Source organism: Corvus hawaiiensis, chromosome 7 (genome assembly GCF_020740725.1).
Source record: "Corvus hawaiiensis isolate bCorHaw1 chromosome 7, bCorHaw1.pri.cur, whole genome shotgun sequence".
NCBI lineage: Eukaryota > Metazoa > Chordata > Aves > Passeriformes > Corvidae > Corvus > Corvus hawaiiensis.
In genome coordinates this window covers 33,451,635-33,469,875 of record NC_063219.1, presented here as the reverse complement: position 1 = coordinate 33,469,875, position 18,241 = coordinate 33,451,635, and the positions used below count along the sequence as shown (strand labels likewise).

Here is an 18,241-nt window from a genome sequence, read left to right as displayed (position 1 = left end):
TGCGCTCACGGAACCCCTTTGGCGCTGTAAGGAGGGGAGAACTTTGCCCTTTCTGAGTGGAAAAACTTGATCACTGGAGCAGAAACCTCATATCCTACTGTCTCAGCAAGTAATTTCAAATTATGGAGAGAAGCTTGTTTTTTCAGCATGTGGGAGCTGCATAATCACGTTACACACTGGCCCAGATGTCGCAAAAGGCCCTGCAGTTCATTTGCTGGAGCCCCTGAGGGTCGGCCCAAAAGTGCTCATGCGCAAGTGCCCAGAGCAGCCCAGAGCATCACACAGCTGTGCAGAGCAGCACAGAGGTGTGCAGAGCTGTGCAGAGCAGCACAGAGCTGTGCAGAGCTGTGCAGAGCTCATGTACAGGGAGCCTGCCCCAGCACAGCGCTAGCTCCGCTCTGGTGGCTTGGGTACCCCAGGTCATTTCTCAGCAGGGTTGAGTAGCTGCAGTAAGTCAGGTGTGGGTAAGACCCTTGACCCCCTTGCTCGCTGCAGACACATCCCCAGCACTCCAATGTCTATTTGCCTTTATAACTGGAGATTACATGTGGATTTAATAGGCACAGGGGCTCTTAGATGTAAGTAGGAAGATCCTTTAGTCTAATAGGAACCAAAAGTACATATGGAATAAAAGTATCATTTGCTAGTGATTTCCCCAAGTGGAAAATGTTCTGGGCTGTTTTTCAGAGGTTTGACAGATGGAGCTGATGTGATTTGCAGCACGGCCCAAAGTGCACTCATGTTTCTGCCATTTGTAACCAGGCACTCTTCAGTCCCCCATCTTTGGAAATAAAAGCTGCAGGTTTCATTTCTCTCGCTGTCGAATTGGAATATTATAGTAATACTGTGGGCCAAAATGGAATTCAGGGCACATTAACAGCAAAAAATGATAAATATTAGTAAGCATGTGAGATAGTGTAATTGTTGTAATGGCAGAAATTATATTAGTAATAAAAGAAAACGCTAAAATGTAGATTGGATCCAATAAACATTGGATTGCTCAATCAAGATATGAGCAGTAGGGCACAGAGGTGTATTCAGTGAGCTGCTTGTTTTCTGAAGCTGGAAAATATTTTGACTCCAAGAGAAGAATGTGATTATCAGAGTTAAACGAGATGAATAATGCTGTAATATTTTTGTGAATTGTTTTTCCAGCTGAAACTTGCCTTCCCCGTCTATAACAGCGATATGTTTTGCATAAAGCACTCAAAACATCATGCAGAGAAGGGTGGGAAATGACTGATCTTCTAGTGTGAGAGTTCTGTACCAAGGAGAATACATGAGGAGTAAGTTACACAGCTGATGGTAGCAGGAATTATGGCAATATACTGAGAATACATTAGCAAATTATTTCTATTTTTAAGTGGATGCTTTTTCTTTCCATATGCACATGACAATAATATCCTAACCAACATGGTCTTCGAAAAGAAGGCAAATTTTGTGTCAAATATTGACAAAAACATTTAAATAATTTGTTGGTGTTTATAGTTTGTTCCACTAGCTGTTCTCCTCTCCCAAAAGTGATTTGCCTTTCACTGAAATGAGAAGTTATGCTAGAGTTTGTGCAGTATGACACACAGATTCTCTAAAACCTTAGGAAAAATATTGGCAAATATTTTTGCAAATTAAAACATTCTACTTCATAGCTAGTCCCAAAGCATAGTATTTTATGTCTTACTGTATTTTTAGGCCCCAATACATGAATTTCAGGCTTTTGCAGCATTCATATTAATTTAATAAAAAGTAATGTTTGTATTTGATAGGAGAAACAAACATGGTGTTTAGCAGATTCAGCAGCAATAAGTGACACAGGGAACTTTGGGAAGCTCTTAAGATGTAGTTACGTAATTTAAATGTGTAATTATCTTTCACAAAGGCTAAGAAGAGTGACATAAGTTTTCATAGCACATGTCAGAGTCCTCCCAGACTGAGCTGCTCATCAATCCATCAATGACTGAGACACAACCTGATGGCTCTGCTCCCATTAGTGCCACCTTCTCTCAATTTCTCCATTCTTTTCTTCCTCATTAATAGAGGTCACTAAAAATTTTACATACTGTAAAAAATTGTAGCCTGAAGAACTTCCCTTAGCTAGTCTAGTGTTATTCTCAGCAAATCAAACCCCGAGTGATTATTATCTGAAAAATTGCCAGTCAAACACTTTAAAGTGATTTTTCTGACATCCTATTACATATGCACATATCCTATGGGTTACTGAGTGCTCTGTAAAGCAAACTGTAAAACAAGGCCTCAGATGGGTTTGGGAGGATGAAGAGAGAAGCAGAAGTGGGTGGAAATGAAGAAATTAAATATGAACAGGGTGTGTTGCTGTGGATTATAAAATTGAAATGCTAACTATGCAGAAATAGTCTATATTTCTTCTAACAAAAAAAAATTACCAGATTAGGAAGCTTGTTGGTAACACATATAATAAGATGAAAAGCAGATTTGAAATGTAAAAGATATTCAGACAATGCCTGAAACTGAGGAGCAGAAGTAGCAAAGCAGACAATACATCCTTCCTGATTGCTCTTGCAATAATTATTTCGCTCTGCATAGCCTAAGAGGAGACTTGTTTATGGCCTCTAATCAGTAAAAATAAAGGTCAGGTTTTTTTCAAGTTTCTTTTCTTAATGGCTGTGCCCAAATGGATATTTAGACACTTTAGCTGCCCAGTTTTCAAAGGTGCTACAAATCTGTAGCTTTTGCTGATGTCTCTGACCAATTCACATTATTTGGATTGTGTGAAAATCACGGAGTTTATATAGATGCTTGAAAATTGGTTTAGATATTCTCCCTCTGACTGGCAGAATTTTGGTCTGTAGCATGCTGCTTCTGTACGTTGGCTCTGTGGGCAATGACATGGAACGTCAGCAGACATTTCCCCCAGATTAAAAGGAAGGCCAAATACTCAAACACTGCATTTTTAATCTGGTCCTACTGTGTTCCCATTAAAATCATACCATAATGAAATTCTTCATATTTTTAAATCCATTTCTTTATTGCATTTTCGTTAACATTAGTGTATGAGCAACTGGAAAAAGCTTAAACTTTAATTTGTATCATTTTACAGAATATTTTTACTATCACTATTATAGGAACATCTTCCTATCTTTTAATGTTTCCTAGAACCACTGTGGCAAGCCAGGGTACAGAGAGGTCAACATCTCTAATACAGCATTTCTACAAATAAATCCATTGTGAAAACATGGGAGCTGTGTTATGACATCATTAGTAGCATGGTGTTGAAAACAGGGGCAACAGAGCAAGCCAAGGACAGCAGCCACCACCCAGAACCTGTGTCCTGTGAGGGCTGGAGCCTTCCTGGCTGACTGCTAAAGACTAAATTGTCTTTGGAGGTTCTGTTTGTGGTGGTTCCATCACTTTTCGTGGTGATCCAAGAAGATGAAGTGTCTGGCTGGGCAGGAAATTTAGGTATGAAGACATTTATCTTCTTGTCTTGTTCTACAAGGCCAATCCTGCTGTGTTTCTCCCTCTCATTACATAAAAGCTGCCTGGCTGCCCAATTAGTGTGCTTGGGAAGCAGAAAGGAGGCTGGCACTGATGTCACCCACAGGCGTCACAAGCTCTGCATTTAGCTCAGCGCTGTTCTCCTGTTCCTGTGAAAGTGCTGGGGAGCCCACTCTCTCTCCTCCACAGCCAAAAACTTCCCTACAAAGCAAGGAATTCTCCGGACTTGGGATTTCAGATATCTCGTGCCATTCCTGGAGGAGATATCTGTGGGAAGCAGAACTTTTGCCTCCATATCCTGTTTCTCCAGTAGGCATGGAGTCTGGATATCAGAGGATAGAAAAATCCAGATTTATGAGTGCAGCATTACATGGATAATTACCATTCATATTTACTTGGGGGGAGAAAGCACTCAGTGTCCATCGGCCCTAGGACACAGGGCATGAAGACAGACATCTCCATGGGTTCCATAGGCTCTGGACAGCACAAAACCCTGGGAGTTTACACAGGGCAGTCCAATAGAAATGAAATCATCAGTGACTCCAATTGATACATCAGAGCCTGCCTTGCTGCTGCTGGTGGCATTAGCATTTGCTAACCTGTGCTGTGCCAATTCGGTGAGACAGTTGGGAGTTTAACAAACGTATTTCAAATTGTATTTTGGAGAAATCTCAAGCATGGGGGGAACTGGTCATGTTCTGTTCATTGCAGCAGATGGCATCCCATTTGGTGTTTGTTAGCTTTGTTTGCAGCTCAATATTTTGTTTCTAGGGGAACTCAGTAAGTTAAATAATTTATTTCTCTAATGCATCAAGAGTCTGATCCAAACTCTACTAAAGTCAGTGCAAAACATTTGATTAACTACCATGTTCAGTGGATTAAATGCCAGGTCCTGTATGTTGAAGAGTATTTCAGATGCTCCCTAGTGAGAACAGTAAGCCTCCGTCTTTCCATGGAGAAATTTTTGCCTGCAAATAAAAAAAATATTCAAATACTGACAAAAAGCGTAGCAGACGAGTGCAGGACTGTGGAGATAGGGATGATGTTCTGGTTGAATGTCCAAATTGCTAAACCTCTCTTCCTATTAAATTCCCCATTTTTTAAATAAAGAATATAAATAATACCTTCCAGCTGCATTTGGGCTTTAATCTAGTACTGTTAGCAGGCTGCTTTGAGAGCTTTGAAGGCCCCACAGCAGCACTAAGCAAATAATCATTATCACTTAATATTCTCATCAAGCATTCTTGCTCAAGATGGGATCTTGCATTAGAAAGGCTAACCATAAACACATCACTCCTCTGATGAGGAATTTTCGAAATGTCAGAAGCAAATTCACACCCTGATCCTGCAAAGAGTTTTGCATGGGCAGAACTCGGCCACCTTCAGCAGTCCTGCTGTCCATAAAGGGCTCCTAACCATGTCTGTGCATGGAGGAAATCTTTATTCCATTGTTAGGAGTATTTGAATCCTGAATAATCTAAGATATTTAAGAAAACAACACTTAAAAGAATTTTTGTTTTTGTATTCCAATAAATATTACATGCCTGTTCATTTTCAGCAACATTTTTTCAAATTATTCATTCACTAGTAGGGTCTGGCAACTGCTTTATTGTGTATTTTCATCCAGATTTTCTGTTTGTATTGTCTTTGGGCTTCAAAAAGTGAGTGTGTATTAGCTGTACAGTGTGTCTGCATGAATTCCAGTTGTATTTTAGTCCTCCTAGTGGCCTAGTATATTAACAATATTATAATCTGTGGTTTAGGCATAGGAACACATTCTGTATCACCAGTATTTCACTGACTTTTGCAGCATTGGTACTGCAGTAACACTTCTGCATTGCTAAGGTCAATAAGTCTCCTAAAGCATTTGTCCAACAAATCCAGTCATGTGGCAGCTGTCACTTCACACATGTCTCTTTTTATACACAAATTGCAGCAAAATCAACACAAAAAAATACTCCGTTATTCTGCCCCTGCAGGAAGCCCACTGTGGGAGCAGGAGCCTATGCTGGTTCTTCACACCAAATTCCTTCTTCAATCATTCCCAACAAAGATTTTCTCACAGCCAGACAGGGTGGTCAGACCCCACAGAACCAGGGTTCGCAATATATATTTTCACTGTGCCTCCTTTCTCTGAAAAAGCCTCGAAAGCCTTGCCAAAATACCACCTCACAGCCTAGGAAGGGCCTTTTACAGCCCAGATGGGCTCAGCACAAACAGTTACCACCCTTTCAGGTCCTGTTAGATGCTTAACCTGAACTTTGCTGGTACCCAGGGAAGCTGAAGGTGGAAAGGCAAAGGTCTGTCCAGCCCTTGTCCTTGAGTTTTCTCCTTCGAGGCTGTACCCCTCACAGAGAGTTTGCAAGCACTAATGCCTCCTGCCAGCTCCCAGTGGGAGACATTTTGTATGCCTGGCTGAGCCACAAAGTAGGATAGAGCTTCTCATGACCAGAAACAGATGTACATGTTTCTAAAAGATGAAGCAAACACATCTAAATTCATAAATTAACTAAAATTCCCCTCGGATCACGGCCAGATGATATGCATGTTAATCAAAATGGATATCACTGCTTTAATTCAGTGAGGAGGCAAGTTCAACACTAATAAATCTCCTGGCTGTAGGAGCTTTCATCTGCGTCTCCAGCAGCGGTCATCTCGGTGCCCAGCATTGCTCTGCTTAATTCTAAATTCTTATTTATAATAATTCTAATTCTTAATTCTCTTAATAATAGAGAAACAATGTTTGGTTTTGAGTTAATAAAAGGACTATTGCCTGCCGTCATAGGACATGAATTGCCTATTCCCTGCACGTACCCAGTGTGCACTTTGCACACACAAAGTAGGTGTTTTAAGAGTGTGAATGGCTGGCCCCAGTGTCAGGAGTAGCCAAAGAAAACTGCAGGGAAGGGAACAAAGATCCCACATCCCAGTGGGCACGTGCATGGGAACACTGCTGACATCCCTTCCTCCTCTGCCCCTCCAGCCACAGGCAGACACCTGCATCTCCCCGTGGTTTCCCCAGGAATCCAGGAGCTCCAGCCAACAGGCCTGGGTTAGAAAACCTGTCCTCCAGCATATCTGAAACTCAGCCATGAATTTCTTAGCTTTCAAATTGCATTTTTTATTTGATTATGTTCCAACAGGTTTTCTAAACTCTTGATTAATTTTGGGTTGGCTATTTACTACAGTGTTTGGTTAACTAATTCATGTAGTTGTTTATAATTATTGCCTTGCTATAAAATCATCTTAATAGAAGGTTGGGGTTTTTTTGTTTTCTTTCCAGTAGAATAACAAGTTATTTTGTTATTCAAACAAGGCTTACTTCCTGCTGTTTTCAATAAGACTTTTAATAAATATGTAAATTTAAAAATTAATTTACTGCATACGTTTGGCAGCATGATTCTTGAACTGACAAAAGTTTGATGGATTGTAAAATTATCCTCCATAAAAATCATCAGTCACAGTAAACAGAATTTATCAGCCTCTGGTAATTCTGCAGCTTTTTCTTCATCTTATCCCCTGTTAGGAACTCACTTAAAATTGATTATAATATAGTATGTTTCTAGAAACGTAATTCATTCATATATTAATTAGATTTTAGGTTAATATCCCATCATGGAATAGGACATGAGCCAACAGTGTTTTCCAGTTGTTACAGAACCGCAGTAGAGAAACCTTGATTACTGTTCCCATGTGGTTTAGCTGCCAGGACTAATCACTAATCAGATTCAAACAACATAAAATGGAACATCCTTCATAGCATTTATTTTCTAGCTGACTTATACTACGGGCTTTTTATTGATACAACTTGCTGTACTGAAATGAACTAAAAATTGCAAGAGAGGATTTATCCTTCTACTTTAATTTGGTTTTGCAGCCTATGCCTGAAACTGTCTTGGATTTTGTGCATGTTGTGCTGCTGTCCCTGAAATACTCTGCCCTACAGCAGAGCTAAATTGTTTGCATAAATTTAGAAAGTTCATGTAAATAACTGTACTGTTATGTTGGATTTGATAGCAGATGAACTTAAAACATAGGTTTCCATCTGCAATTCATACTTTGCTTGAATCAGAGCTGAAAACTTTGCAGCTCATAATGTCAGCTGGAGAGGTGGCAAGCACAGTCATGTAACCAGCATCATTATTTGCATCTATCCTGTCCCAGTTTCCTCTGATTACAAAGGAACTTCTCTAGTCTCATTGCACAGAGTCAGAAAACAGTACGCACATGGTTCAGGCTGCTCCAGATTTACTGGGAAGGCAGCCTGGGCTCTACCCTTTACCCCTGCTCCTCCAGGAGCACTTAGCAGTACAGAGCTGCCCAGCCCCAGCCCCTAATCCTCACTTAGGGAAGGTGCAGAGGAGGGCACATCTAGTGGGTTTCATTAGTGCCTTTCAGAGGCCAGGTGTCACAGAAGGGGAAAGAAAGGGCAGTGGGTTTTGGTTAGAATCATTATTGGTAAAATCTCTGATATGTAGAGAGTTGATTAAACTCTGTAGTGGAAAGGGAAATGTCAGCTTCAGGCTCCTAAAATAAACTATGTTGTTTGACTGGGGTTTAAGAAAGCTAATTCAGAATTTTTTAACAATGAAGAAGTCCCTGTTTCCAAATTTTAAAATTTTGACCTCTATATTCCTGTTGAGAGCTTGGAAGAGCTTTAGTTCTGATGTGTGTGCACCATGGACATGAAGGCTCCCTCTGCAGCAGCGAGTGTTGCAGTCACACAGAGGGGAACTGATGGGTCTGGGAAGATTGTCTCTTCCCAAATTTCCTTCCTCCTCAGAGGCTAAAAATAAAAAAGCCCTATTTGCTGTGGAACTCACTCCTTTGTTTAAGCTACCTCTCTGAATCATTTTGAGGACTTGCAAGACGGGATATTCCCTTTCCTTCCTCTGCAGGTCTCCCAGCAGAGATTCATGCTCATTGAACTCTCCCCCAGACAGCACAGCCCTCTTAATGCATAAACATGCCAGTCTTCATAGCTAGGAGAATTATTTCCACATGGTTTTGTCATACTGCTGATTTGCTCTTGATCCTGCCATATAATCTTGCTTCTTCGGTGGCTGGACTCGATGATCTTAAAGGTCTTTTCCAACCTAAACAGTTCTGTTATTCCATGATTCTCTTTCTATTGCTTCTGTCTTTTTATCCACAGGCCAGCTGGATGGTCACAGGCTATGAGTCTATTCCAGGACACAAAAGACAGGACTACTAGTGAGGAAGATCATTACCCACTTCCAATTACCTTTTACAATACAATACATTACATTCTTGGAGTGCAATTCCATTTTCCCAATTCCAGTATTCCGAGTGACTGACACACAGACAGTACAGGCCAGGAACTGAGGCATCACAAGAGAGAGAGGGATAAGTCTTTGTAACTACCAAAATATATTATCTTATTCAAAAAAGCCAAAGGTGGAAGCTGAAGACAGGTAAGAACACAGCTAATACTCAGGAGCAGAAGTCTGAGAATAGTTCAGCCATACAGAAAAAATTACTCTGATTACTGAAAATGTCTGTGAGATGATATGTTTTATGAGTACAATCCTGCATTTACCGAGTTTGAGAGGATTTTTTCACTTTAATCAAATGGGAGATGGAATCTGTCTCATTAAGAACTACATTTGGTACTGGATCTTAAAAAATATTCAAACTATACTTTTTTTCCCTCCTTGATTCAGTTCTGTGTAGCTATCCCAAAAAAAAAAAAAATCCTTCAAACCTCTAGTCTAGGATAAAATTGTAGCCCCTTTTTTGTATAAAACCCCTTCCTTATTGAAACAATCAGCCATACTTTCATCAAGGTAAGGGTAACTACTTTCATTCAGTAGGACAAACCTCTATATATTTAAATTCTGTGAGGTGAAATACAGTCTGATGAAGACTGAAACAGTGAAGTTATTTAGGACTGCATAGTTCCAGTACCACTGGCAAAATAACCCTTCATATAATTCTGCCAAAGAAGAGTATTGACCTTCAAATGGTTAAGCCAAGTTCAATAACTTTGACACCAATCTTACCTTTCAGTATGACTTTTTTCAATCACTAGAAAATCAGAAAAATTTTGCTATTTAAGTCCCTCTACAAGTAAAGCTAAAAGGATCTCAAGAAGAGAAGTAAAGTGAATCCTATACATCTCCTGTTCATTTTCAGCCCATCAGGTTCAATTAACAGCTTCCTTTCTCACCGTGGATATTTCTTCCTTAATGCCTTGTGGTGAGCTTCTGATTGCACTAAGCATTGCTTTTAGTGGGTAGATTCCCTCTGTGAGAAGCAAAATTGGTGATTCTACCAATGTGAAGAGAATGAGGCTGTGCTTTGCCTTCTGGAGAAAGTACTGGTGTTTAATTGCTTTTCTTTTTAATACATCCCCTCAACACACTTGGCAAAGCACCAGCACTGTTATCATTTGCCAAGGTATTGCCACTTAGAATTGTATTTTCTTATTCCTTTTTAAATAAACTTTGTCCATGCAGAGTTGATGCAGCCATTGGCCATTCTGAGGCACTATGAGAAAACAACCACTTTTGTGCCATTCAGTTCATACCTGAACAGAAGGCAAAAAGCCTGGGAACTCAGACCGCAACATCTTGGTTTATTAAATTATGCAGAAGTTCAAAGAGGGTTGGTATAAACCTAATCAGGTCAAACAGTCTTGTCATGTCAAGGAAATATTCATGTATGAGGATGTTAATCTTGGCATCAGAATGCTGAATGTACTGAGTCACCTCGTCATTTTATGAAAATTATGCTTTTGAAAGCATAAGGCCCAATTCACTAAACTGTCTTTTATCTCCTAAACCACACAAGAACTCAAGCTACAGACAACATAAGTCTCAACTTCCCAGCCACCTGTTCATTAGGCAATAGCTGTTTTGTCCAGATCTGCTGCTATGAGTCGTACACAGTTTGTGCTAATCTGCTTTTTTTCCTCTGAGGTAATTTAGTTACAATTCAGGATCATGAGAAATGCTTTCCTTGTGATACTAAAATATATTTGTAGATTTTTGTACTCTGAAATACAGTAGGTAAACTTTGACTATGTTGTCATTGTTGCATTAGCCATAATGCTATCAGGGGATGATACATACCTATGTATAGCTGGCTTTCCTATTAACTGCTGAACAGACCAATTAACTTAAAAATGCTTCCTAGCAATGCATTTTTTCCCAAAAAATAAACTGGCACTTATTGTTTGTCATGGAAATCTGATGGTATGTCTCTGAGAATGCCATTGTCTGCTACAGCAAAATAATTTTGGGATTTCTGCTTAAGTAGAAAAAAGAAAAATGATTCATTATTTCAAAAATTATTTTACTGTCAGTCCAGAAAATAGATGAAACTTCTGACAATGTACAGTGGAGAGCAAGGCTAATCCTATTATTTAAACTTATGCTTTAAAGAGAAAGAAGTTCAAACATCACATTTTTAGCCCAGCTGTAATGCAGTAGAGGTCACCCAGTTACAGCTTTCACCTTTGTAGTTTCCTGGATGTGGCTGTACAGCTGTTTTCACTGCTGAGCGTTACTTGTTCACTTGATGTTAAATGAGATCTGGAGATTGTTCACTTTCCACAGAGAGCCTGCATGGCATTCTGTCCTGGCTGGGTGACAGACAGCCGCTGCCTGGCAGCTCAAGCCCAGTCCTTTTCACGTGGCACCTTCTACTGCAAACTGTCATGTGACACCACAGAATTCAGTGAGAAGTCACTTCTGATTAGACCAGTACATCTCTGGTCAGAAAACTGCCCTGTATCTCCTTGCACCTGCTCCACAACAAGCTGTGAACATGTTAAAGTTGTCCCACTAAACGGGTTATGTATGAGCCTGTGTAATGCTGCAACAGCGTATCCCACTTAGACCCAGTGTGTCATATATACAAAGCAGTTACAGGACTTAGAGGATGCCTAAATTGGAAATTTAAAATAAGGAATAGTGGCTCCTGGGATCAAGTTTACCCTGAGCATATGCAGACAAAGTAACAAGCAATTTTTAAAAAGTAAAAATCTAGAAAATTGTTTCCCTTCACAATAAAGTTATGAGCAATAACTAAAAAAACAAAAGGGAACATACTTTGTGTCTTCTATTAGAGATCAGACCTGAAATGGAAGACCTTGAGTTATACAATTAAGTATTGATTTTGTTGATCTATATTTAATTCTCATAGCAATTTTGTTGTTTTTACCCAATAGTGTTCTGCAGTTATACTTCACTTGAAGCAATGCCCTTCTTGCTTTTGTGTTAATGTAAAAACTAAATTGCCCAATGCATGAGAGACATGAATAGAGTTCATTTTATTCTTTTTTGTAACTGATTCTGAGCCCTTTAAAGTGCTGGTTAACTAAACTTAGACAGCTGGAAAATACATTTATCCTGCAGAATGGTTCATTGCTATTTCTGGGCTCTTAGCAGGACTTATAAGCGTAGCCTGACCTCCAGATAATCAGAGCTTCTGTGTGTTACCACGTACAAGAAATGGCCTTGCTGCTGCTTCCCTTCCTGCACATGGGTGTGGGGTCCTTTGTGCCTGTGAACCAGCCCACCCTTCCCTGCTTCTCCTTCCCACTACACCTGAGGAATCTTTGTGCCATTCAGAAGGGCTGCAGTTCTTCCTGGTCCTGGATCACACAGCTCTGAAAAGGCATTCTACCCACATGTAACCTCTCATTTTTACAGTTTGCAGAAAATGTAATTCGATGCATTAATGTAGAAATAACACCTATTTATAATGTATCAGTGTAACTGCAGGCTAGTTTTGTTTTCCTAATTTGCTGTGCTTGAAGTGACATGCCAGATTTTATTACATCACTAATGGGTTTTAGTTATTCCCTTTAGGATGTTGCCAACGAGGAAACATTATTCTGATTCATGACCCATGGGTTTATTTCAAAGTGATGTGACTCGTGATGAATGTCTGTGTATGTCAGGAAGAGTTTCTCCTCTTCTGACAGCTGGTCACTGTTCTGAGATGGTACAAGGCACCCCACATTGGGCAGCTAAGAACCTCCAGCCATGGGAAGCTCCCCACCTACACAGTGGCGTATAACAGCAAATTCTCCCCATACCCTAAGGCCATAATGGTACAGGTTTTCCATACAAAAATACACTTAGGATAAGTAAAGCAAGCTAACCATTGCTCTGCTTTAGGGTGATGGGCCAGAGCTGTTAGAGAGGCACTGTGAAAACCACAGTTCTTGTCTGCACTGAGCCTTTTTTTCTCTTTTTCTGTTACCTTTCTCTCATAGACCAAAGTCTCTGACTACATGTTTTTGTCTTTTCCCCTAATTGGTATTTGGGAAAGCATATGGTATCCACACTGGAGGCAGCACTCACCTTATTCACAGAACAGTTCAGAATAGTCAGCAGCAAAGTCAACACTTCCAGGCTGAAATGGTTTTAAGCATTACTGCTGAGAAGGATCCTGTGTGAGAGCAAGCACAGGCTGTTGGTCCCATCTTAGCTCTTGTAGCAGCACTGAGCAAAATCATGGAGTCTTTCTTGCTGCTGAGGTGGTAAAACCACCTGTTCACTATGCAGAAATCACTCCTGAGGTAGGAGAGATTTGACTGGAGCCCATGACTTAGAGGTCGGGGACTCTCTACACTTCTTACCGAATCTCACCCAGCTCTCATGGATGTAGAACACGCCCGCCTCACGTTCCACTCTGCAGAGGCAGCTGCTCAGTCACATTAGTGTGGCTCTCAAATGCATTAATGAACTAATTACTTTAAAATACACAATGCTAACATCTTTGGGCTAACCCTTGTTCTTTGTTCTAGCTCTGACTCTGCTGCAGCCAATAGCAAATCTACATAAAAAACCCAAAGATACTACATAACCACATACACAGTTTATCAATCAAATTCTAACAATAGTTGTTTTGCTTTTGCCTTTTGATTCATCCAGCAGCTTTTGTGACTGCCATGAATAATAAGAAATGCATTATGGATGAATCTAAACAAGCACTCTGGGAATTTTTTACAAATTGTATCTATAGTAACTAGAGAAAAAGTTCTTAACTTGGGTTAACATTTGTTCTAACACACACCAAGGTTAAAGAAATGACCACTGACTTTTCAGCTCTAGGAATGAACATAATTGTGTTATTGTGGGAGAAAATTATTTGTTCATTATGTGGATTCTTACATGAATATCTCTGCTTAAAGTTTTATTTTTGCTCATGAGTTTTCTTCTATGTGTTAAAGAAAGAAAAAGTTTGAGGGTTTTTTACAGAAGGATGTAACTGGGCACTAGGACACCTAAAAAGAACAACTTTGTGTCCAGAAAATATCCATAACCTTTTTCTGAGTTGATTGTTTTAGTAAAAAATTTTGCTATTCCTATTAGAATTAGTTTTCCCTTTAAGCCTTGATGTACTGTACAGTAGATGTACTGTTCACTACCCAGTATCTTTTTGCCAGCAGGTCTCACTGATGGGCTTCAGTTCACTTCAATTTCACTTGATTCAATGTTTTTGCTTAAAATGTGTAGAGTACTTTTATTCCCTGCCGTTTCTCTAATGTACTCTATAAAATAAATGAGACTCTAGGGTGTGATTAAAGTAGGATTGTAGCCTAGGTTGTGCTTGAAAGGCATAAAAAATTATTGATACTGCATATATGCAGAATATACCAATGCATTCAGTCTGGTCCATTCTGTGGTGTAAATCCATCCTTCAGTAGGATAGCCAAAATCCTTCTCTGATGTGATGCTTCATCCAAACTGCTCAGTCCTGCAAATTCTCCAGGAGACAGTGCTCCCTCTGCCCAGGAGTTGAAATTGGCTCCATTTGAATCAATAAGAGTTTTATCACAGGCCTTACTAACTCCAGTATTGAGTCGCACAGTCCCAAGTCTGTGCTAAGTAGTCACATTCAATTTATCTAAAGAAAAGCTGTGAAGTGGGAAAATTACAGACAAAGAAACATCATTTAGTCTGTCATATAATAAAATATTTTAGGTTTAGCACTCCAAAAAGCAAAAAGTGCCAACATGTGTTATTGATGCCATGGCTGAGAATTTTGTCATCTGGCCTATAGAGAAGTGAAACAACTCTTTTAGTATTTTAAATGAGGGCAAAGAGAAGAACATTTCAAGATGAAAATGTGAAAAATCTCTTTTGTAGGGTCCTAAATTTGTGTTAGTTCCCATTACCAAGGGTTATATTCCTCTTGCTCAGAAAACATTTTAATTACAGATATTGAAGACCTTAGTTTTAACTGTCATCCAAAATTAGAATCCAACACAACGTTCCCTAGAACCTTTTAGACTCAAGATTAATTAAGGCACCAAACAGGAAATGTTCATTTACTAAGACTTTAGGATCTCCTGTTGCTTTGCTCAAGTTTGTTTGAAACATTTTCCAAAAATAGTAATCTAATTATGCATTGTCAGTTTATGAAATGTGACAAGATCAGAGCAAAACCAGTCGTTGGACTGGCATTTCAGTTTTTATCTAACTAGCCATCAAAACAAGCAATCAAACCATGTAAAAATTTATCTTCCTTTTGCCAAAGATTTCCAAGGAAAAGCAGCACAGCACGCACAACATTAGACTGACTTGAAGCTTGAATTCTTCAGAAAGTTCTAAGGACCCTTTACAGCTGCACATGTAATGACCCACAGCATCCACACATCTGCCCAAGCTATATCTTGAGTGTGCTTAAAATGCCATCTCATTTTCTAGCTAAACATAAATATTGATGCCTTGGATTTACAGTAATTTACTGATTCTGTCTTTGCCATCTGACGGCGGTACCGAAAATGAGGAATTGCTTTGCACTCTGATGGCATATCTCAGAATCCTTGAATCTTATCTGTCCAGGAGGTTATTGAATGTTGATTGTAAAACATTGAATGCTGTCCCGTATTTCTCTGGTAATATGATCTGTAAGAGGAGTTAGTTACTCAGATTTTGAAACACTCTGTATATGAACAGCAGGTCATTTTTATTGAGCTGCTCCCTACACAGCTCCCTAATGATTCCTTGGTCAGATCTCTGATTGAAAATACCAGTAGCTCACAAAGGGATAAAATTACTCTGGTACAATCCTACTGTGTGTTTTTAATATAATGTGCTAATACATCGTCCAGTGTTCCCACAGAATTACACCACTTCTCCAAGAAGGCCTGGCCAATATCTGATTGATTCTGGTCTGTGGGGAACGGCCCAGTTCAGTGTAATTTCCTGTCTTGTTGCTTTCTTGTCTATTAGAGAGGGTTTGGGTTTGTGGAAATCAATAGGCTTATACCTGCAAAATGTGAGGTTATTCCCTAGCAAGTTTCATTTACATCCTTAATTTACAGAAAATGCTGTTTACTCCTCTGTGCTTTTTATTTTTAAAGTGTACTTAAACAAATACCTGTTTAAACATACCCCCCAAAGTATTCATAGAGGAGAGGATGTCAGTTACTGTGAGGATGCTGGAGATGTTTAACACGTGCATGGCCAGGGTCTCCTACTTAGGATGTTAATAGCACTTGAGTGTTACATAAATGGAGCTTTATTTGTCTCAGCAGAATCATTAAAGTTATGATTTATCCTAAAATGGACACTAATGTTCTATTCAATCATAACAGTTACTTAAGCATCTAACACTCTATTTCCTTTCACCCTGTGAACTTTGGAAAGATGGTAATTAATGGTGTGCAATAGGATAACTTTTTAAGGAATATGCTTCTAATATTTCCCTCACTTTTACAGAAGTTGAAGCAAACTGAAGAAACAAAAGAAGATTCCCAGAATAGAGTATCTAAAATTTCCCTGGAGTCTCTCAATAAATTTAACAGCAATAATGTACTTTCATTAGAAAAAGAGAAGAACTGTCTGAACAAGGTTGAAGGACAAAAGGAAGAAAATGGAAAGAAAGAAGCAGCTTCCTTGAATAGCTCAGGTCGGCAGGATGTGGACAATTTGGAATCCTTGAGTGATTCCCTGTACGACAGCTTCTCCTCTTGCACCAGCCAAGGCTCCAACGACGTTTAGGAACTCTTCCCAGTGGACTGCAGCACGGAATGGAGCTGGAGGCGAGCGTGGAGTGAAGGGGGAGAGGAGACTGTGCTTGAAAATTCCCCCTCGGGCTTGCTGTGCTCACATCAGGGTGTTCTGACCTCCCAGCACTCAGCAATAAGGCAGGACAGCATCACGGTGCTGTGTGGGACTCAACACCCAACACAACGAATACACAGAATAAAGTCTTAATTTTGCACTTTTGTGAATATTTGTACAGTTGTAAATACCTTGGGAAAATATATTTGTAGGGATACATGACAGCAATAAATATTAAATCGGTGCTATGCTCCTGTAATGGCAGATTACTAACTTAAAGAAATTGGTGTTAATATTAACAAAAAAAGCTAGTAGATTTTTTTAAAAAGAGTTATAATTGTTCTAGTCTTAAAACTGTATGTAGAAACACTGCATTGCCATAATCCTGAGCCTGCCAGATTGTCTCTAATAAACTTCCATGGACTCCCTTTAAGAAAACATACTTTATTTTTTACTTTTAGTGCAATTCCATAAAGGTATTCTAGGGAAACATGCATTTCACTTATTACAACTTCACAACAGGTGTCTTATTTCAAAAGGGTTTTGACTTTTGACATGGCAAGAAAATGAATAGATTAAAAGGCCTGATACTGCTGGCATTGGCTTCATCAATCATGCACATAACTGTTTGAAAGATCAGGGTCAAAGCAATTCACTGCTGACACAAACAGGAGTCTTGTAGGAATGAGAACCACATAAACTGCCCTGCACTTCTGACTGCAACATGGCTTTTCAACTTCCACCTCCTCTGTACTCATTTCCCATCAAATTATGAATGTACCATCCTGTGTTATCTTTTCTGGTCTCTGTTGCTTCTTAAGTGAATTCTAAACACTAAAATTATTTTTTAAAAAACAAAACAACTCCTGTTTGTGACACACTAAGATGTTGGTGCTAACCAGTACTAGTTCAGACATATCTTGGAGCAGGGGGATTGGCCTGTATTGGGTGTTTTTGGTTTTTTTCTACAAAGGTTGTTTATATGTAAGGGAAAGTCTATTTCAAAGGTTCTGTGTATTTTTTCTAGATGTGAAGTATTTATAACTGCTTTTTGTACAGCAATTGTAAACTAGATATATTTGGGGTATTTCTAGACTCTACAGTTTCTTTAGCACATGCTTGTTAATCTTTGAAATATTGTATGATCAGTGTTAATATTTTGTGCAATTTGTTATATTTTAAGTAATTTCTGCTGTAAACTTGCGTCGTCTTTTTCAACTTTTAAGAAATTTTCATTGAAACACCTTTCATAAATAAAACTTCTCTTGCCTACCTGTGCCTGCGGAGGGGTTTTGGGAAGGGGGTGCTGTGACAGCTTGGGCGTGCAGGTCTGGGATCAGGGGATACCCACCGAGCCGCCCGCGCTCCGGGACAGCGCACGGGCAGGCAGCGTTCGGGGAATTCCTGACACGGGGCTTTTAAACAGAGATTTAATCTTAATTAACTCCTCCTTGCAGTAGAGCTGAAACGATCCCTGGAAAATAACGTGGTTATCAGGAGAGGAGGCGAACCACAGAGACGGTCCCAGCAGGGACGACGTGGGCGCAGAGCCCTGGGCTGCCCCTGCCCTTCCCTCCCCACGGGCGGGCGCTGCCCAGCCCCCGACAGCTCCTCGCCGCTCCCGCCGCCTCATCCCACCCCATCCCACCCCTCCACCAGCTCCTACCGCCTCATCCCACCCCACCACCAGCTCCTGCCTCCTCATCCCGTCTCATCCCACC

At 39.9% G+C, this 18,241-nt stretch overlaps 1 protein-coding gene across 9 annotated transcripts in view; it reads left to right on the top strand.

The window, feature by feature from the left end:
* NCKAP5 (NCK associated protein 5) overlaps positions 1-17,792 on the top strand; it is a 379,214-nt gene extending 361,422 nt beyond the window's left edge. For all 9 annotated transcript variants that reach the window (XM_048309430.1, XM_048309431.1, XM_048309429.1 and 6 more), the window contains one exon: positions 16,176-17,792. In XM_048309430.1, coding sequence (XP_048165387.1) covers positions 16,176-16,457 — 282 coding nt within the window. In that variant the 3' untranslated portion in view covers positions 16,458-17,792. The remainder of the gene's footprint in view (positions 1-16,175) is intronic.
* The last annotated feature ends 449 nt before the right edge of the window (positions 17,793-18,241 follow it).